Source organism: Balaenoptera ricei, chromosome 20 (assembly GCF_028023285.1).
Source record: "Balaenoptera ricei isolate mBalRic1 chromosome 20, mBalRic1.hap2, whole genome shotgun sequence".
Taxonomy (NCBI): domain Eukaryota; kingdom Metazoa; phylum Chordata; class Mammalia; order Artiodactyla; family Balaenopteridae; genus Balaenoptera; species Balaenoptera ricei.
In genome coordinates, this window is record NC_082658.1 from 42,642,087 (window position 1) to 42,663,827 (window position 21,741).

The window sequence follows — 21,741 nt, forward strand, 5'->3', positions numbered from 1 at the left end:
GTGTGTGGCGGTGGGGTGACTTACCTTTTATTGTTCTGTTTTTGAAACAACAATCGGCAATCATTCTTTACTGTTTTGATGTCCTCTTGTCAAAGGCAACCCAGAACATTGGGATCTTCAAGTGGGTAATAGCATTCTCGATTGCCCCCACGCCTAGGTCCTACATTAGTTAGGATTCTAGAATTCTGCTTTATTAAAATTTTTATCCTGGGTTACAATTTACATAAAGAGAACACATCAGAAGTGTGCATCTTGGTACACTTTTATATATGCATATACTTCTGCTTTGCTTATACCTTCAGTTATTGTTTGGTACCACTTGGTAGTGAAATATCCATTGAGTTTTTCCAAAGACTACTGCATCCGCCTGGGGAGGAGGCTGACGTTTGGAGCTGCTGGAAGGTGGTGGTGTGACTGGAGTCAAGAGGATTTGCTTTCCACTGTCTCACCTCGCTTGCACTCCAGCCACAAGTTCTGGGAGGAATATTGGAAGGCACACTGCACTCTCGCTCGCAATGGGGATCAGCAGGAAGTGGGAGACGTTTGAATGGGGTGGGGTGTTTCCACTTAATCATTACCACCGCTGACATCAATGAAAACCAAGTAATGCAGATCGTCCGCATGGGCACCTACAATGAGTGGAAAGGAGGCCAGATTCTTAGGAAGTGTTACGATGAGGTAGGGGATGGACAGAATACAAAACTGAGAGGGGGAAGCAGGGTGGCTCGTATTTCAGCTTCAGAATACAATTGATTTTTGTGGTTGAAGGGTCCAAATTGCCCTGGCTATTTCAAAACAACGTCAGGAGAGGAGCAGTTGTGCTTTCCAGCACCCCAGTGGTTGCCCAGGACACGAGGCAGCCTTGAGGACAAATACGTCCCTCCCTGAAATAGGAAGCCAACTATTTACTTATACAAATAACACTATAAAAGGGCTTTAGAAGTTGAGCTGCAGCTCCTGAGCTTTGACCAGCCCCTAGATTTGTCTCAAAAGGCTCCTTCCGGAGGAAGGAAAGTCCTGAGGCTCTCAGGTCGGGCACTGGATCAAACAACAATTTAAATCAAGCAGAGCCTCCACTGTCTCCAAGTTGAACCTGCCCAAGTGAACACCCTCAAGACAGCTTCCAAACAAAGATGACAATATTACCATCTTAACCTGAATGTGCATCACAACTCGGTTTCAAAATTCATTGTGTGAAATTAAAAAAAAAAAAAGTTTTTATAATAAAATTCACCTTTCAATCCTATGATTTTTCATCGTACTCACTTCTTTACATCCCCTCAATTCTCACCCCCTTCCTTTATCACACTCCTTTGGCAAAATCACAACCCTGGTTAGATCTGACTCTCCGCTCACTTAGCACCTGACCCCATGTACCTGAATGAAGTTCGAGAAAAATGCACAGCTAGGCTGGCAGCTCACACTTTAGATTCATGACCGCAAACCCTGATGGCTCCTTAGTGCTGCCAGGCAATCATATATTGGCATATCAATATATATTGGCATATCCCACTCATCAGTATTTGCTGAATGAATGGATTAAACAAATGAATTTTATTTAGGGTCCCATGGATGCTACAGTTCTGCTTGTCCAAGTTTAAAAGAGAATTTTATTTTAAAAACATTTTTTTTAAAGTGAGCACTGACCTTGGATGCAGAAGACTTGTATTCCAAGCCTAGCCCTGCTGCTTACTAGCTGGGCGACCCTAAGCAAGTTACCCTTCCTCTCTGGGACTCAGTCTCCTCTATGAGTGAGGCAGCTGGACCAGGACCCTAGCAGATGGAGAGTCTCTCTAGATGTCGGTTGAATGAGCGAGATGAGGTCCCTACCTTCCGCCAAAGTTCACAGATCCATGATTCTTCCTTGAACCAAGCAAGCCCACAGCTGGGTGTCAATCAGGAGAGGGAGACGTGAGGTCACTGACATTTAAAGGAAGCAAGGAGAAACACTTGCAGGAGGACCCTGCTCTTCTTTATTGGTCTCTGATTTTAGTTTCTGGTCCTGCAGCTGGAAAGAGATTCCAAAGTAAGCAAACCTCTCATGATAAAAGCAAACAATGACTTTGGTTCTGAGCAAACTTCAGATGGAGTGCAGCAGAGAGGTGACACTGGACTGGGATTTGGGGACCCGGATTCTAACCCAACTCTGTCACTGGTCATCGGTCCCACCCCCCTCTTGGGCCTCAGTTTCCTCTCTGTATAATGAGTGAATTTAAGTGTCCTAAGCTTTTATCTGGCCTCCACCATTTCAGAGCACTGGTGGCATCTTTTCGCCCTTTTAAACTTGCCTGGCCTGTTTCAGATCAGAACTGGCACAGTATCAGCAAGTTTATGGTTTTATAAGCCCCAAAACATGCTTTGCAAATAAATGATAAAGGCATTGGAGTATTGCATGGAAACACCAAAGTCTTGAACAAGAGTAGGACTTTGGAATTGTAAGAGGAATGGAAAGGCGTTCATGGTAGAAACACCTGTCCTTGACCTTAAAACCAGATGGACAAGTGGCCACAGACTGAGGGAGATCCACTGGTGCTAGGAATACTGTCTGGCACTTTCCCCCAGGATGTGGTACAGTGGGCAGTTTGGGTGCTACCTGGGCAAATCATCAAAAACAAATCAAAGTCTCCAGTGAGAAGATCACTTCAATTATCTTTCAATCTTTCTGATTCCTGGGGTCTGTTGATGGGCTAGGACATTTTAATAACTCTCAAAACTTTGCTAATCTGTCCCTTTCTCCCTGACAACACTCTCCCCTCTGCCCCCACTTTTTATTAAACAGAGAGAAAAAAGGGCTCAAGCTCAGAATCTTTACCAGTCTAGAATTTGGTAATATTGTTTTGCTTTACTGCATTTATTTTTGTGGTTAAGTTCCATGAATAGAAAGTGGTATTATTTTTTCATTTTAGAGTAGTTAAAATTTTATCTTAAAATACATGTAGTTAAGTTTAAAAAACTGAGTTAGTTTCTATAAAATTATTAAGGAATAATGTGTGTTCTACACAGATACTACAACATAGGGCAGGTGGTCCCTGGGGTTTGGTGGGTGGCATTCCCCAGTCCAAACTGGCGTCATTCAGATAGGGGAAGTTCTTCTGGACACCACAATAGTGCTTATAATGCCATTTATATTTACTGGGTAACTCAGTTTTCGGTCTTTTTTTTTCTTTTTAAATAAATGTGTACTTTTTCCTGATCACTTGGTGTAAAACTTGGAACTACACAAAAACATGTAGAATAAAAGGACAAAATATTTTTTAAAATATATGGAATAGAATGAAAAATCACTCATCGTCTCTCTACTCAGAAATAACCACTCCTAATACATTGGAAAATTTTTCTTCCTTAGTGTACCAACAGAGCTGTTATTAAAACATATGCATTAAATTTTTGTAGCCTATTTTATTTCCTTAACATTATAACATAAATGTGTCCCCACACCATTCAAAACTCTTCATAAACATTTTAAATGGTTGTAAGTTCTTTAACATAGAGAGGTCCCATAGTGGATTTAACCATTGCCCAGCTGTTTTACATCTGGGTTATTTCCAGTTTTGTCCATTAAAATGTTGTGATGGATAGCTTTATGCATCTCTATTTGCCTGCATTTTGTTTTTTTATTTCTTTGTTTAATTTTTATTAGAGTACAGTTGATTTACAATGTTGTGTTAGTTTCAGGTGTACAGCAAAGTGAATCAGTTATACATATACATATATCCACTCTTTTTTAGATTCTTTTCCCATACAGCTTATTACAGAGCATTGAGTAGAGTCCCTTGTGCTATACAGTAGGTGTTGCCTGCATTTTGGATGGTTTCCTTACAATAATTCCAGAAGTGGCATTCCTAGGTGGGAAGATTTTTAAGGCTTTTGGGATACATATTGCTAAACTTTTTCCAAAAGTGTGGGGACCTGAAGGTACTCCGATCTGAACCCATCTGATGGGACACACTGGGGTTTGTGTATGTAAGGTGGGCTTGTTACTGGAAAGAGCTCAGACTCCGCCACTTTGGGCCAGTTACCTAACTTCACCACCTCCTGCTGGTGTGGGTCTGACCGGTCCATCCCTGACCAAGAGCAAGTGTTCTTCACATCTAGGCTCATGAGTGTTCATATTTCAGCTCAAAAAGTACATGTCATGAACTTCACCATATGTGATTCTCCCTTCATGTAAAGGGATCAACAACCATTGATTATTTGAGAAATCTCCATATTGTTTTCCATAGTGGTGGCACCAATTTACACTCCCACCAACAGTCAATGAAGGTTCCCTTTTCTCTACATCCTTGCCAACTCTTGTTATTTGTTGTCTTTTTGATGATAGCCACTCTGAGAGGTGTGAGGTGGTATATCATTGTGGTTTTGATTTGCATTTCCCTGATGATTAGTAGTGTTGAACATCTTTTCATGTGTTTATTGGCCTTGTATATCTTTTTTGGAAAAATGTCTATTCAGGTCCTCTGCCCATTTTTAAATTCGGTTGTTTGTTTCTATGATGTTGAGTTGTATGAGTTCTTTGTATATTTTGGTTATTAACCCTTTGTCAGATATATTGTTTGCAAATATCTTCTCCCTTTCAGGAGGTGGACTTTTCATTTTGTTCATAGCTTCCTTTGCTGTGTAAAAGCTTTTTAGTTTGATGTAGTCCCATTTGTTTATTTTTACTCGTTTCCCTTGCCTACGGAGACATATCCAAAAAATACTGCCTTTATTTTCTTCTAGAAGTTTTATGGTTTCAGGTCTTACATTTAAGTTGTTAATCTATTTTGAGTTTGTTTTTCTGCATGGTGTGAGAAAGTAGTCCAGTTTGATTACTTTGCAGGTAGCTGTCCAGTTTTCCCAACACAATTTATTGAAGAGGCTGTCTTTTCCCCATTGTATATTCTTGTCTCCTTTGTCATAGATTAATTACCCATATAAATGTGGGTTCATTTCTGGGCTCTCTATTTGGTTCCATTGATCTATGTACCTGGTTTTGTGCCAGTACCACACTATTTTGATTACTGTAGCTTTGTAGCATAGTTTGAAATCAGGGAGCATGATACCTCCTGTTTTGTTCTTCTTTCTTAAGATTATTTTGGCTATTCAGGGTCTTTTTGTGGTTCCATACAAATTGTAGAATTATTTGTTCCAGTTCTGTGAAAAATGTCATTGGTATTTTGATAGGGATTGCACTGAATCTGTAGATTGCCTTGGGTAGCATGGTCATTTTAACAATATTAATTCTTCCAATCCATGAACACGGTATATCTTTCCATCTGCTTGTGTCATCTTCAATTTCTTTCATCAATGTCTTATAGTTTTACAAGTATGTTTTAATTGTTTATTGATCACCTATCACGTGCCACACATTGTACTAGGTCCTGGGGATACAAAGGTGAGTAAAACACTCTTGTGTCTTACTGGGAAGGGTCACATTCTTGCATGTGTATGTTTATGTGTGCAGGGGTGAGATGGAGGGATAGACCTGCAGTAATAGAGCTATCCCGTGCCCAGATGCCACATGGACCCTGAGGAGTAGGGTGTAGGATTGGTTAATAAAGGTTTCCTGGAGGAGGTGGCTCCTGAGATGTCAGAGAGGCTGAGAAATGCTCTGTGCACTTGCTGTTCCCCTCCTGCCCCCACTGCAGTGTTTGCCTGGGAAACAGAATAGCAATCACTGGGAGAGTTTCCCTGGTGGCCTAGTGGTTAGGATTCCAGGCTTTCACTGCCATGGCCCAGGTTCAATCCCTGGTCAGGGAACTGAGATCCCACAAGCCAAGCAGCACAGCCAAAAAAAAAAAAGCAATCACTTCTTTGCAAACCGTAGAAACTACACAATAAGCAGCAGATTTATGATAAAAAATTCAGATAAAATTAAAGGTCTAGGTCAAGAAATATTTCAACTATTGATGGAATTTCCCTCCTGGACAAGTTGGATTTACTCTCCCTTTTCTGTACTTCCAGAGCATTCTGCACCTCACTATTGCCTTGACTGAGAGGTTTCAGTGTTGGTGAGGTGGGGTCAGAAGCTTATTTTACTCATCTTGGTATCTGCCCTGATGTCTTCAGCATAATACTTGCTCAAAAAGTAAAATTAAATTGAACCAGCTCTTTGGGTTTTGCTTTTTTCTGTGACATTCATTCCAATGGCCTCCAAGTCTGAAGTCAGCGAAGCTGCCAGACTCTTTTAGGTGCTTCAGCCCCACCTGTCTGCTCAACGGATATCTCCACATAAAGCTCTCATAAGCATCCCCACTCCCTGTGCACGCTCCCCCTACAGCCTCGAGCAGCAGTTCTCAGTGGGGTACTTTTGCTCCCCAGGGGATGTTTGGCAGTGGCTGGAGGTGTTTTTGGTTGTCACACAAGAGTGGAGGGGGGGTCCTCCCGGCACCAATAGAGACTAGGGGTGCTGATAAACATCCCACATGCACAGGGCAGTCTCCATAATGAAGCATTATCCTGCCCCGAATGTCAATAGCAACGAGGCTGAGAAACTAGAACTAGAGGGAATCCTGTACAAGGTAGTGAGACCATGGCACCGCTCTGCTCACAGCCCTCTCAAGGCTCCCGACCTCCTCAGAGTAAAATCGGCAGTCCTCACACCTCCCCCTTCTAACAGTTTTATTGAGATTATAATCCACGTGCCCTAGAATCCATCCTTCTAAAGTGTAAAATTCAATGGCTTTTAGTAATCAGTTGTGTTCCCATCACCACCAATTTTAGAATACTTTCATTATCCCCCCAGAAAACCCACCTACACCCCCTTGCCATCAACTCCCAGTCTCACCTTCCCCTCCCAGTCCTAGGCAACCACTAGTTTACTTTCTGTCCCTATAGATTTGCCTACTCTGGACATTTCGTATAAATGGAATCATACAATATGTGTATATATGGTTCCTTTGTTACTGATTTCTTTCACTCAGCATAATGTTTTCAAGGTCCACCCATGTTGTAGCATGTATCAGTACATCATTCCTCTTTCAAGGGACTAATACTCTATTGTAACAATTTACCACATCTTATTTATCCCTTCAACAGTTGATGGACATTTGGGTTGTTTCTACTTTTTGGCTATCATGAATGGTGCTGCATGAACATTTGTATGCAAGTTTTTGCACACAGGTTTTCATTTCTCTTGTGTGTATCTAAGTTGCTGGGCCATACGGGAACTCTGTGTTTAACCTTTTAAGGAGCAGCCTGTTTTCTCCTCCTTTTCTCTAAGGATCCACATCCGACCAACCACCACAGGCTGTGATTCTTCCTCCTGAAAGTGTGCCCTCCTCCGTCTCCGGAAACTGCCTCTCCACTTCTCACCTGGACGGCCACAGTGCTTCCACAGTGCTTCCTAACCGAGATCCCTCAACTGCATATCAGAGTCACAGGGAGAAGGAGTTTCACCATCCCAGTGCCCGGGCCACACCCCAGACCACTTACTGCAGCCTCTCTGGAGGCCGACCCAGGCATCAGCCTTTCTAAAGCTCCCCAGGTGGTTACAATGGACAGCCGAGTAGGACAACCACGGTGCCTCTTTCCCTCTAATCACCACCCTCCCAACTGAGGGCTTTTTCTAAAGCAAATCTGATTGTGTTAGCCGCACTCTTCTCGAAACTCCTCTTTGGCTCCCTCACAATATAATCTGAACTCCCCAGGATGCACACCTCCATCTACCTACCTCCTGTTCTTGCCTCCTTTCCCTCCCTGACTCAGGGCGCTGGCATGCCCGGCCACGCTGAGCCACACACACTTTCCTCTGTGTGCTTGCTCGCCACATCTCCACGCCTCTTCCGAGAGCCTTTTCCCATCTTTTCATCCTCCTCTGGGAAGTCTTCCCTGATGCTTCCCTGGAGAGCTGGCTGAGCGCTGAGCGAGTCTCCGCTTCGGGCAGCCTTCCCTTCCCTTCCCTTCCCACCGACTGTCACATTGTGTTCACTGGCCTCGGGTCTGTGAGTTCCTCCGGCCAGGGCTGGTATGTCATTCATCTTTGTATCTTCCTTCTGTTGACACACAGTAGGTGGCGTGCGTTTGTGTGTGTTGGTGGGAAGGGTGATGAATGAAGGTGTGAAGGGGTGAAAGCCTACTGGCCCACTTAGGGCAGGGCTCAGGGAGGCAGTCCTACCAACTGCCCAGCCGTACACTCCTGAGTCCCAACAGTAATCCTGGGGCAGCCAGAGGCCCTGCTCAGTGCCCTACCCGGACTGGTGAGTCCACACATCTTCCACACCAGGGCCACATCCAGCTGCATTTCCTGTCTCGAGGCTTACATGTTTCAATTCTCTAGCCATGGGCCTGGTGCCAGCACGTGTTGGCAGGAAAGTGGGGGCTGGGTGGGACAGTCCTTCTGCAGCTAAAGGCAAAGTGCCCCAGCGCAGAGATAAATCATAAACATTCACTTTCAAAGGGCCCCAGTGGGGTGGAACGTCCCTTGTCCCGTCTTTGGCCATAAACCTCCAGGCTCGAGAAGTTAATTGCCCTCCCCTGGAGAAGCTGTAAACAGCATGGCACATCAACAGGCAGCAAAGAGCACAGGCTGAAACACCCCTCTGGGTGGGGCCTGGACTGCCGATACTCTGCCTACTCGGCTTCCCTGGGCCTCCCGTCCTGGCATGGGCTGCGCTGTCTCTGGGGGGACCTGTTGGAGGCTGCAGGCCTTGCCTGCCGGTGCTGGAGGCGTCCAGGGAGCATTTGCCCTGTAAAGAACTAGGCTCTTTGCTGCTGCTCTGCCTACACTGACGCTGCTTTACTTCCCATGAATAAGAGGGGGCACTGAAAAGGGAGTCCGGCTCTGCTGTCAGCCATATGGCTGTGGGCGGCTCACTTCTCCTCCTGGGTTCGTGGTCCCCTTTGAGGTAAAGGGGTGGGGTGGGGGTGGATCAGATGACCCTGAAGGCTGCTGTCAGCTCCAATGTCACAGCTCTCCCCACCTGAGAGCAAAGCTGTGTGAAGTCTTCCTCATAGGGCCTGAGTTGTTAGAACACCATAGCTGGGGAGATCAGAGACAAACACAGCAAAAAATAACAACCTTGAAAGTAACTCCTGTTTGTATTTTCGTTTCTTCTGTATCGGGCCTCTGCATACTCCAGGGGATAGCAGTGCAGCGGGAACAGCGCTGGACCAAGGAGTCTCCCGGACCTGAGTTCAGCTCCTGCTCTGACTGGCAGCACCATCTGGGGCAAGTCACTCTCCCGTCCATAGGCCTCAGTTTTCTTACTGGAAAATGGGGATATTTCATACCTCCACAGTTCATGCAACAGACACTTGCTGAGAGCCTGCTGTAGGTGTGGCCTGGCACCAGGCTGGGGGGTGGTGAGACAGAAAGGTGGGTGAGATGGGATGCTCTCAAGGAGCTCCTGGTCCAGCTGGAAGTCAGCCACGAAAACAGGTGATTGTGGTCCAGTGTTGTGAGCGGCGCAAGGATCATAACAAAAGGAACGATAAGAGCTGGCCTTCAGTTAGGTCTTCTCAGTGCTCGGCTCTCTGCTAGGGCTTGCTTGTTGCATTCAGTCCTGTACTGACCCTATGAGCTGACACCACAAACATCCCCACTTCACAGGTGCTCAGGAAAGGCGTCCCAGAGGAAATGGCGTGTGTGTCTGCTGAGACTTGCGGTGTGTAGACTGTGGTGCAGTCTGAAGGACGGAACCAAGGCCTGGGCACGCGGGAGCCCACATAGCTGAAGTCCACGGGGCAGGGGCTGGCGACGACAGGGAGGTGGGGGAGCAGCCATGAAGGCTCTTTTAAGCCATGTAAAGGGGTTGATGACGGCCCCGGAGAACCAGCTTGGAGGCTGGCAGTTTGGAGAATGGGTTGAGCAGGGTGAGAAAGGAGACCGGAGCCCCACAGACCTGCCAGTGACCAAGGGCCCTCTTGGACACTGTTGTCATAGTTTCAGGAAGAGGTGAGGACCTGGGCTGAGGGCCGGAGCTCAGAGGGGACTGATGGCCAGAACTGGAGACTGTGGGCCATGGGGGTAGAGGGTGGCCAAGGCCAATGAGGTCATGTACCAGGCGGCCTCCTGGAAAGGTGGAGCCCACGTTCCAGCGTCAGCCCACAGTGCCTCAGCCTCATTCTCAGAATGACCACTGGCCCACCCGCCATCTCAGCTGTCAACACGCTGGGAGTGACCCAGAGGTAGAGGAGGACCAGGCCTTCCTGGCCTGGCAAGGACTCCACAGAACGTAGATGGCCAGAGGCCACGCTTTATAGAAAAAATACTTTACGGACACTTGTTAAATGGAAAAAAGCCTCTTTTCTTCCTCTTACAGCTAATATTCACTTCCTCTTAAACAGAAGGTGTTTGTTTTAAGTGTCAATACTAAACGTTCAGCAACAATTAGCTGCGTCTGAGATTCCCAAGTGAAATGTGGAGTTAAGCCCTATCTAGTCAAGAAGGCCGGGCAGAACCAGTCTTGTCTGGTGGGTCATCTGGCTACTGAATTTCCTGCTATAAAGCCCAAGAGTTAAAGAAGTTTGGGACTAGCACGAGGATAGAGGAGCAGTAGGATGAAGAGACTAGGAAGCTTACATAGTCCTGCAGGAATATAAGAACGCGGTATCTGAGCGAGGAAGCACGGCAAACCCAGGGGGAAGGATGGCGTGGTTACTCCGTCAGTGGTGTAGACACCTGGCTGACTGCTTGGGAAGGCACACAGTTACACCTCTGCCTCACTTCACACATCCCGATAAAATTCCAACATCTATGAAAGAGTGCATATAAATCAACAAACAATTGGAAAACAATGTCCCATAGAGAACTGGATAAATTATGGAATATTGATACTATGGACAATTATCAAATCGTTAAAGTCATGTTTTAGAAGAGTATTTAGTGCTCATGATACATTGTTAAGTAAAATAGCAGGCTACAAGGAAGTATACAGGTTATGACCGCAATTTTGTAGACTAATTTCCCACAGTATACCTGGAAGAGTGTTCGCGTGCACACAAACATAACTGAAGTGTGCGTGAGTCCACATATATAGTGTATACTCGTACACAGACATGTATCATGAAACATACAAAATGATAATAGTGATTATCTCCAGTCATTTTTACTTACATACATTTATTGTCTTGTTTTTTCCTAAAGTTCCACAATGAAGATTCATTACTTGTATAATATGGAAAATCAATAAATGTTATTTAGACAATGAATCTATGATGGCGCTAATATTAAAATAATTTAAACGCTTTGGTGAAAGAAAGTGGAAAAAAATTGGGGGAGCCTGCCCCACGAAGGCTGGGAATCCGGTTGCCTGAGCAGCTCTACTTTTTCCTGGTGCCCTTCCATGGAATGACCAAACACGACTATAAACTTCTGGAACCCGACACCATGTGTAGGCTATGTTTCTCTGACAGGGAACCTGCTGGTCCAGTCTTGGGAGCCTTGCTCTTGTGTTACACAAGACAGTCTAGGGGTGACCCAGTGCATCTCTCCATTTCCAGGGGAAAAATTAAGTTCATGGTTAGCGTTTTCTCAATTAAAATTTTTCTCCTATGAAATTTTCTTAAACATTTGACGCCTGAAGTTACTCTGATATATTAGAATCTAGTCTGAGACTATATCAGATTTAGTCCTGATTATATATGTAACTGTCTTAAGTTGATACATCAACATTTCAGTATGCACTGGTTCTCCAAAGAATGAAGACTACAACAGTCTGGGTACCTGTTTTTCACAAGTTCTCCAGGTGATTCTGAAACATGCCAGCTTGAGACCGCCTGTTGGTGTGTGTTCTAAAGTAGTGGGTCTGAAACTTTGCTGTAATTAGAATCATGTGTGCAGATTTTAAATCTCCCAATGGCAAAAGTACCCCTGACCACTAAACTCAGAATCGTTTTTTTTTTTTTTTAAGTTCCCCAAGTGATTCCAATGTGCAGCCAGGTTTGAGAAACACTGCTCTAACGAGAGCAACCTGAAATCCAGGTGCTGCAGCTCCCGAGCTTGAGAATCACAGCTTTGGTAAGAGCCCTGAGTCTGAATCATTTTGTGTTCTCTGTCTCCATCTGCTGGCCATCCTGCTACATAGCTATAGTTTACAACTTTAGTTTCCAAGACATGCTGCAGCTTGTATATACTTTTAAGAATGTTCACCAACTAGTGAATATAACAAAGAAACAGATTCACAGATATACAGAACAAACTAGTGGTTACCAGCTGGGAGAAGGAAGGGGGGAGGGGCAAAATAGGAATAGGAGGTTAAGAGGCACAAACTACTATGTATAAAATAAGTAAGCCACAAGGATATATTGTACAGCACAAGGAATATAGCCAATATTTTACAATAAATATAAATCGAGTATAACCTTTAAAAATTGTGAATCACGATGTTGTACACCTGAAACTTATATAATATTGTACATCAACAATATCTCAATTTTTAAAAATGGGACTTCTCTGGTGGCACAGTGGTTGGGAATCTGCCTGCCAATGCAGGGGACGTGGGTTCGAGCCCTGGTCCGGGAAGGTCCCACATGCCGCGGAGCAACTAAGCCCGTGCGCCACAACTACTGAACCTGCGCTCTAGAGCCCGGGAGCTACAATTACTGAGCCCACGTGCCACAACTACTGAAGCCCACGCACCTAGAGCCCGTGCTCTGCAACAAGAGAAGCCACCACGATAAGAAGCCCGCGCACTGCAATGAAAAGTAGCTCCTGCTCGCCTCAACTAGAGAAAGCCCGCGCGCAGCAACGAAGACCCAAGGCAGCCAAAAATAAATAAAAAATAAAATTTAAAAAATGTTTGCCAAAAGAATCAGAGAACCAAAAAGAGTTAAAATGTATAAGTAATAGAAATAGCTACAAAATATATTCTTGTTTATAATAGGATGGTTTAAGTGTTAGAAATGCATTAACATAATGCATCTAGGATCTTTTTTGTGCTTCGCAAATAAAAAGCAGCCAATAAATGTTGATTATTACCGTTATAATTAGGCATAAGATAAACCCCCATCTTTTAAAATATATTTAAAAAATATATTTAGTGCTACTATACCTGGCACACAGTTGGCTATGTGTACCCAATGGTACACAGATACAGTCTGTACAGTGAGAAAGAGAGATCCAGAGTGTGTGTGTGTGTATATGTGTGTGAGAGAGAGAGAGATTTTTTTAAATTATAGATGTTTGGGGGAGTATTCTGTGCTATGCGTTCTGTCACATGCATAGATTTATGTAAATACCACCACAATCAGGATTCCGGTTCCATCATCCACCAAAATTCCCTCATGCTTCCCTGTAGTCGAATCCTGCCCCCATCCCAATCCCTGGAAACCACTGATTTGTCTTCCATTCCTAAAGTTTTGCCTTTTCCATAATGTCATGTAAATGGAATCATAGTTTGTAACATTTTGAGAGTGGCTTCTTTCACTCAGCATAATTTTCTTCCTTCTGCTTGCTCTAGGTTTTTCTCTTATTTTCCTAGTTAAGTTTGAAATTTAGGTGATTGTTTGAAACCTTTCTTCCTCTCTAAAATAAGTACCAAATATTATAAATTTCCATCAAAGCTTTGCTTTAGCTGCATCTATACATTTTGATATGTCATATATCAAATACTATTTTCATTTTGTTCAGTTTCAAGTATTTTATAAGTTCTCACTTTCCAACATCCTTTGAGACTTCCCCCTTCGACCTCCTATGGATTACTTAGAAGTATGTTATTTAATTTCAAGTCATTAGAGATGTTCTGGTGATTGATTTCTGGCTGAATTTCATTATGGTCAGAGATCATACTTGGTATGATTTCAGTTCTTAAAAATCTGTTCAGATTTGTTTCATGATCCAGAATATGGTCTATTTGTCCTATTGGTTACTGAGAAAGGAGTGAGTGTTAAAAGTCTCCAACTGTAATTGCTGACTTGCCGTTTCTCCTTTCAGTTCTATCAGTCTTTGCTTCATGTATTTTGAAGATGTGTTGTGAGGTTCATATCCATTTAGGATTGTTAGGCATTCTCTGTGACTTGACACTGTTATCATTATGCGATTTCCATGTTTATTCCTGGTAAATTTTCTTGCTCTGAAGTCTATTTTGTCTGACAGTATATAGCTACTCCAAATTTCTTTTGATTAGTATTTGCATGGCATATTTTTCTTTCTCCTTTTATTTTTAACCTATACTACTTATTTTAAATGGGTTGCTTTTAATGCATATAGCTGGGTCTTGGATATTTTTACATTCTGACAATCTGTCTTTTAATTAGTATACCTAGACCTTTTAAACTTAACGTAACTGTTGATATGTTTGGATTTAGGTCTACTGTTTTTTGTTTTCTATTTGTTCCCTATGTTTTTCATTCCTGTCTTTCTTTTCCTGTCTTCTTTTGGATTATTTGAATATTTTTTAGTATTCCAGTTTACCTATTGAGTTTTTAAATATATCTTCTGTGTAATTTGTGTGCGTGTGCATGTGGTTTCTCTAGCGACTACAAAATACTTAACTTTTCATAGGTTGATTGGGATTAATATTTTATCATTCAAGTGAAATATAGAAATCTTACTACTGTATAAATCTCTTCACACCTCCTCTTTATGTGGTAACTTTCATGTGTATTACATCTATATTCACTGAAGACCCCGTCAGACAATGTTATAAGTCTTGTTTTAACTGATTATACATGTTATAAAAAGCTTAAGATGAGAAAAATAGTCTATTTATCCGAATATTTCCCATTTCTGTTGCTCTTCCTTCATTCCCACGGTTTTGAATTTCCCTCTGGTGTCACAGTTCTATTAACAAAATATTATCACATCAAGAGGTCAAATGAGAAAACCCAGAGAGCAAGAGAAAGCAATGGGCATCACTCCCTTGCTGTTGGGACCGCACTTCCTCTGGTCAGAGAGAAGGGTTCCCCTCCCTGAAGTTTTGGGCACCTGCCTGGCTGTGACAGCCTCTGCTGCAGTGGGATTGCCGAGGGGCTGGAGAGGGAGATGAGAAGCAGCAATAAACAGGGATCTCCCTGACTCTCTCTGACTTACACAGGCCCTCTTGCCCCATCCTAGGACCAGAAATAGACAGCTTCTCTGGGAGCTCCTTCTGCCTGCATGGTATGCAGGTCCAGGATGCTGTCCGCCTGGAGTCCAGGCCAGGAGACACCAGAGTGGGAAAAACAGTAAACTTACTGCCAGTTCGGTGGTACTCGGAGTTCTCCTTTCCTTCCCTGATCTTCCTGTTATTCTTTCCTTTCCAAGATAGCAGCTCCATGCATTGAGTCCAGGCACTACAGCTACATGCAGTGGGAGAGACAGGGCGGGCTAGGACTGGAATGAGAATAAGAGATGGATTTTTATGTAACAACAGGGCCGTGGATTTACAAAGGCTGAAAAATGCTCCCTTAGGGCACCCTAATTGAGGAAGAGATTCTCTTTTCCCTTGCAGTGTGGTGGCTAGAAGCCTAATCCTTGAATTTTTACATTCATTTTTCCAGATGAACTTTGAAATCATTTTGCCATTAAAAATATGTTTTTTGATTTTGATAGGACTTAAGCTAAATTTATAGATTCAGAGAGACATGGTCTTTTTATAATAAAGGGTCCTTCTATCTAGGAACATGGTATATCTTCTCATTTTTTTTTTTTTAATGTAATCTTCAATGACCTTCAAAAAATTTTTAAAATCTTTTTCACAAAATCCTTGCATAGGCTTTGGTTAGATTTATTCCTGGGTATGTTATTCTTTTTATTACTATTGTGATGGGATCTTTTTCTAACATAAAAAAATCTTATTGGTTATTGTTGATATGTAGAGGAGCTATTGATTTTGGCATATTTACTTTGTAACCAGCTACCTTACAGAACTTTTATTCTATTATTTTCTGAGTTGATCTTCTACAAATAATTATTTGTGAATTCTGTCCCTCAGACTGGTGTTTTACAAATAAAGATAATTTGGAACCTCTCTTTGAAAAAACTTGGAAAATTCTACTTTTGGTTTATTTAATCACACTTGACCACCAAATCTTACACAATGTTAGGTAACCGTGGCGATGACAGGCTTGCTTGTCTTGGTTGTGACTTTTTTAGCGAAGTCACCATCAAGATAGAAATATTTTATGATGTTAACGAAGCATCTTTTTTTATTCTTTATTTTTTAAAAGGGTTTTTGATCAGAAAAGGACATTGAATTTTATCAAGTGCTCTTTCAGTATCCATAAAAATGACCATTTTTATGAGTTTTCTTTATGAGTTTTCTTATTTGACCTATCAATGTGATAACATTTTGTTAACAGAACTTCTAAATTTAAAAAATACCTGTGTTCCTACAGTCAATCCTAGTAGGTCATAGAATAGACTGCAGAGCAATAATTCTCAAGGAAGGGCTTTTTCCATTGACACAGCTGCTCCTGTTTAGAATTATGTCCCCAGAGAGGCTGCACTATATTCACGAGGTGAAGGCCGAATGAACCGGAGTAACTAGAACTCACTTAGCTCTTAGATTGGTGAGGTTCTGCTCCTCGTCTGGATTCACATACAAATATCAAAATCAGGGAAGTTGCTGCCCTGGTGTTCTATAGGAGGTTTCTGTCTACCCTCTAATCACCTTAGCGCACTGGCTCTACCATTAACTAATTCTACAAAAGAGGTTACAGTGTGCGTCTTCCTCGGGTTCTATAAGTGGGCAGGAATTAGCGGGTTTCACAGGAAAGGTTCGAATATAAGTGATGTTTCCTAATGCTGTCACTTCAATGAATAAAGGCTCTAGACATCTGTGCCAAGCTGACTCCTCCAAATTTTTCTTTTAAATATCAAAAGAAAGTTCAGAATTTGGCATTCTGAATTAGAATTCTGTATCAGAGCCAGACTTCCTACTGTTTCTGCATCAAATAAGTTCTGGCCCTTTATTCTCTGAGTGGCTTCCTTTCATGATGGCAGCTTTACTGAGGCCCCAGCCCAGGTGTCTGAGAGGAGCCCCTGGCCCAGGTGTACACCCACAAAGCCACAGGGAGAAGAGAATCAGCATCCCATTGGGACGGAAGCCCACACCCTGCATTATGGGATTTCTAGAAGTGCTTACCCTTGCTTTTTCCCTGCATACGAATATTAACATCTGTTTTCAGAAACCTGGACACCTTAACGGAAGCAAAAGGTTTAGAAAGAAAAAAATTAGATTTTATTCAAGATAAGCAAAGGATAAGAGTGAATCATCAAGTAAAACCATTCAAAGTCACTTCACAGATATTTTATCAAGGAACCCACCAGTGAAAGCCCAAAGAACGAGGAATAAGTTACATATGCCACATTTTTACTTTCATGAAAACAACAAGCAAATAAGCTGCTACTAAGAGTATTCCTTCAAGAGAAGGAAGTCCTAAGATTCATTGCAGGGTCAGTACAGGTTCAACTCAGTTCCATGGCCTCTATAAAAAATCGTGTCCAGAATCATCTCCAAAGAAAAACAAGTCTAAAGAATGTTCTATATGGTAGTTTTTACTGTGCTGGTCGTCTCATTCTTTGGAAACTTGTACTCTACCAACAGAAAAGTGAGCCTTCAGCTGTCTGAGCACTGTGTCCCCTAGTCTTTGCCTAAACAGTATTTTCTGAACATACAGCAGCACAGAGGGAGAATAGTAACTTAAGGGCAAAGAAGAAAAACTGAGGACATATGTATGCTGTGAAATATGTATTTTAAACTAAATAACCATAGTTAAATAATATATTGCCAAAACCCACTCTATGTATCTTGATTCTTATTTATCCCATATCAAGTATAAGTGTGGAATCTTTTATTATGTATCTCTAAATTCCTGACTGAAATCATTTCCAATAAATTGTTGGTGGTCAAGAGATGTACACAAAATTTAAATGTTAATAATTTTTCAGTGAGAAATTACTTTTTATAACTACTTGGGCGTTATCAAAGTATAACTTAAAAACCTTTCTTTGTAATCATCTAAATTAAACAAATAATCCTTTTTTAAGGCACAAATCCAAAAGTGGCAAAACCACCATAAATTTAGCACATGGGACCATATTCTCCTAAAGGGCATTAGGAAATTCAGATAGAAGCTGATGTTACGGCCAGGGTGAAATGGACATGGGCCTAGGCCAGAGGCCCTTGCGTGCCAGTTCACTCTTTACAGGATTGAAGGAAGGCGTGGAGGGGGCTTCCAGGGTTGCCACTTGGGGAGCTCAGTGCAACCGCTATTTATTAACCTGTGAGGAACCGTCTCAGTATTTCAGCAACTGATGCAGCTGTACCAGAACGAACTGGCTGAACAGCAGCTCTGCTCACAGCTTTCTATAAAGGCAACTTGATAAAAATGGTAGATTATGGGCACACTGCTTTACATCAGTTTATTATAAAAGAAAAACAATTCCCAGAGACACAATATACAACATTCTAACTCCTAAATCCTTTTGCTTTTTTTAAAATACTCTTCTGAGACTAAACACTCTTCACAACCCCCCAGTCTGCTCAGCCCACCACACGACAACCCAACTCCTTGGCTCCCGCGTGCACAGGTCAGAGGTTCCAACAACCATGGCCACGGTCAGCACAGTGAAACCACTCTCTAAAGTGGCTGAGCCCTTTGAGAAAAATTTAAATAGCTGCTAACTCAATCTAAATAAATAGTGAAAGGACTGTTTCTGCCCCGAAGAGTAAATCCCACACATCTGATGCTCAAGCTCAGGTCTTCCTGTCATCACTTGACACCTGGAAGGTCCGGTAAAATATTCACCGATTTGTTAATCCTAAGAGTGCTACTTGTGATCCAGATGGGTCAAAATAAACGGTCAGGATATCTTCTAAAAAGCCCATGATGGCCCTTTTGGATGTGTCGCCAGCCAGTGCGTGGACACTGCTTATGTGCTCCAGGGCTGTTTTGACCATCTGGTCTCTTTCCTGCGGGTTGTGGGGTGCTCCAGTGTCATCTCTCTCTGTTCCTGATTTTAAAAACTGTAGGATATAGGACTGGACCATGTCCCCATTCAATTCAAGGGTTTCTTTGATGCAGGACAGGTCTGAGGCGCTGGCCAAGCTCAAGAGGTGAATCAGTGCCTGGCAGATTTGGGTCCGTAGGCTAGCACAGTACTTGAATTCCAAAAAGTCTGTGGTGTCTTCGCTCTTCTGTAAGGCAGTGACCAATGCATTCCAGATCTGAGCGTACTGGTCAACAGACCCATAGTGCTCTCTCTTGCCCGGGACGGAAAGGGCAGCGGCAGATCTGATGCGCACTTTGAAGTTCTTGCATGACGTCACAACTGATGTCAGGGCATTGTAGGCCTGGGAGGTCCACAGGGCTGTTCCTAGAAAGAATCCATAGTCATTAAAGCAAATGAAGGTTTAAAAATAAGTGGGGTGAGAGGGAGAGGGGTAGAAGGAAGCACATACACTAGTGCTCAAGTTGGTCATTTTATGTTTTCATTTAATTCTCACAATAACCCTACAAGATCGGGGTGGTGAGTGACTATGGGATCCTAGGTAAGTGGCCAAGTACCGGCTCCCAAAGCTCTCCCTTTCCCTAGATGAGCATGACATGTGCTCAGGACCTCTGCTACCCTGAATAGGAACTTTGGTGACTTAGAAAGAGGCTCCTTCTCTGGGAAGATGCTCGTCTGAGGGGGTAAGGCTTGGTGGGAGGAGCAGGGACTGAACTGCAGCCCCACCTGTCCTCTCGGCTGGGTGCTTCTGAGCAGTGCGCAAAGTGCACAACTGTATGCCCAGCCCTGCTCATGCTGGCAAAAGGCCATTTCACCACCCAGATTAGCATCTAGACCCTGCTCTGGACGAAGCAAGTCATGCATTTTATTGCAAAGAAAAAGAAAATACTGTCTAGGCAGTGACTGGGGAACAGAGGACTCAGATTAACTGAAGGCTCAATTTTCTAATATTGAGAAGATGATGCCTAGATTCCTGGCTCCTCTCGCTTCCTGTTGGCCCCAGGAAATCGGCCAGTTTTATTCCTCGTCAGTTACCACTTACTCCATTTCAGGAGTTCTCAGTCCTCAAGGTGGGCAGCAGAGTAGAAGGCAGCTTCCCTAATGCTCCCAGCCCTTCCCAACCTCTCTGATGTCTCTGAAGACAGGCAGCAGATACCCAGCTTCCGTGAGCTCCAACCCCAAAGGTTACTTCAGGCTGTTTCCTCAGTGGAAAAAGCCACGAGGCTACATCTCCACTGGCTCCCGGCTGACTGGTCCGCCTGGACGCTCTTGGCAGTAAAGGGGAGCAGAGCCAGATTTCCCTAACCTGATGCAGGCTCTGCTGGTCCAGAATGGCTTCACCTCTCCAGGAACACACACTTATGTTTCAAATCTTGTCACTGAGACAAATATGTAAGGTAAATGCTGGCAATTCAAGCAACTGGGATTTGGAGGCTGCGATCCAGACACCCAAGCAGCTGTCAGCCACTGATGATCTATCAAGGTGCACAGCATGTCATTACTCAGAGGCAGATCCCTATGCAGCATTCCACTTCAGTACCAAGGGCGCATACGGAATTTCCCATTTATACTCTCTTTCTCCCAGGTCTGTTTTCCCCTTTACTTTTTTCCTGATTGTTAAAACGATAGATGCTCACTGTAAAAAACTTAGAAAATGAAAGCAGATAAAATCCTACTCATCATCCCATTCAGAGGCAACCACTGTTAATAATTAGACTAATTTCTTTTCAGTCTTTTTTCTACCCATTTATTGAGATCATACTGTAGAAACAATTTTCATATCCTGTTTTAATTTGCTTAACATCAGAAGTATTTTCCCAGATTACCAAAAACCTTTTGTAAACCTAATTTTAAGTGGCAACAAAGTATCTCTCTGAATATATATACCATGATTTATCTCACCTTTCCCCTAAACTGGGGTGTTCAGTATGTTTCCATTTTTTAAAACATTATGAATAATACTGTGGCTTTAATAACAATGCACACTGGTGTGTGCTGTCCAAAGAGGCCCTCCACCAGAGAGAAGAGGGAGATGATCTTACCTAAGGGAAGAGCAGAATTTTTAAATACATTTCCCATTGCGTAACAAGCATTCCATCGGACTTTCATGGCAGCCTCAATTAGAACAGTAGAAATTAGGGCCTGGATAGCCTCCTCAATGATTTCAGCAAATCTGGGTTTTTCTATATGAGATGGTTGCAGAAAATGAAGCAAATTACCAAGGGCCCGGACTGCATTGCTTTTTACCTAGAATCAAACGTAAAACATGCTAAAGACATGTGCCAGAAAGTATAATTTCCACTTAAAAAACCCAGGAGGCCCAAGACATCTTAAAGCAAGAGAGATAATGAAAAATGCAGCCTGTAAAGGCGCAGGTTCTTAGAACTCGGCAAGGTCTTGTGTGGTTAACGTCCTGAGCCATCAGAGAGGTGAGGTTCTGCAGAGCTCCTTGCCCTGATTTTTTTAATGTTAGACTGGACTTCAGAGAGGTCCATTTTCCTTGTTGTATAGAGATGGTGTGCAAGGCCCAGGGGCAACAGGACACTGGTGGTTTGCAGCAAGGCTTGGAGGAAAAGCTAGGTTTCATAATTCCAGTCAATACTTTTCTGCTAGACTAGAGTCTCAACCTTTGCAGCATACTAAAATCATCTGGGAAGCTTTCTTTTTTAAAAACCAATTCTGACTAAATTAGCCTGATGTAGGGCTTCCCAGAACCACTGTACTAAATTAAGCACTTGCTATCAGTCAGGTACTATGCTAGGTGCTATTAAAAAAAGGCATCTTGTCAATGAAACAGGATAGAAAGCCCAGAGATAAACCCAAGCACATATGGTCACCTTATCTTTGATAAAGGAGGCAAGCATATACAGTGGAGAAAAGACACCCTC

The 21,741-nt window shown here is 43.0% G+C and overlaps 1 protein-coding gene across 3 annotated transcripts in view; it reads right to left on the minus strand.

Moving 5' to 3' along the window:
- Positions 1 to 402: 402 nt before the first annotated feature.
- HEATR6 (HEAT repeat containing 6) overlaps positions 403 to 21,741 on the minus strand; it is a 60,991-nt gene continuing 39,652 nt past the window's right edge. Inside the window, exons 19-25 of one of the 3 annotated variants that reach the window (XM_059907130.1) lie at positions 20,896 to 21,100; positions 18,652 to 19,219; positions 16,986 to 17,040; positions 15,095 to 15,232; positions 10,502 to 10,673; positions 1,831 to 2,008; positions 403 to 629 (exon numbers count right to left, since the gene is read on the minus strand). In XM_059907130.1, the coding sequence (XP_059763113.1) occupies positions 17,025 to 17,040; positions 18,652 to 19,219; positions 20,896 to 21,100 (789 nt within the window). In that variant the 3' untranslated portion in view covers positions 403 to 629; positions 1,831 to 2,008; positions 10,502 to 10,673; positions 15,095 to 15,232; positions 16,986 to 17,024. Of the gene's footprint in view, positions 630 to 1,830; positions 2,009 to 10,501; positions 10,674 to 15,094; positions 15,233 to 16,985; positions 17,041 to 17,135; positions 19,220 to 20,895; positions 21,101 to 21,741 lie in introns of those variants that run through there. The other 2 variants (XM_059907129.1, XM_059907131.1) reach the window with 2 other exon arrangements.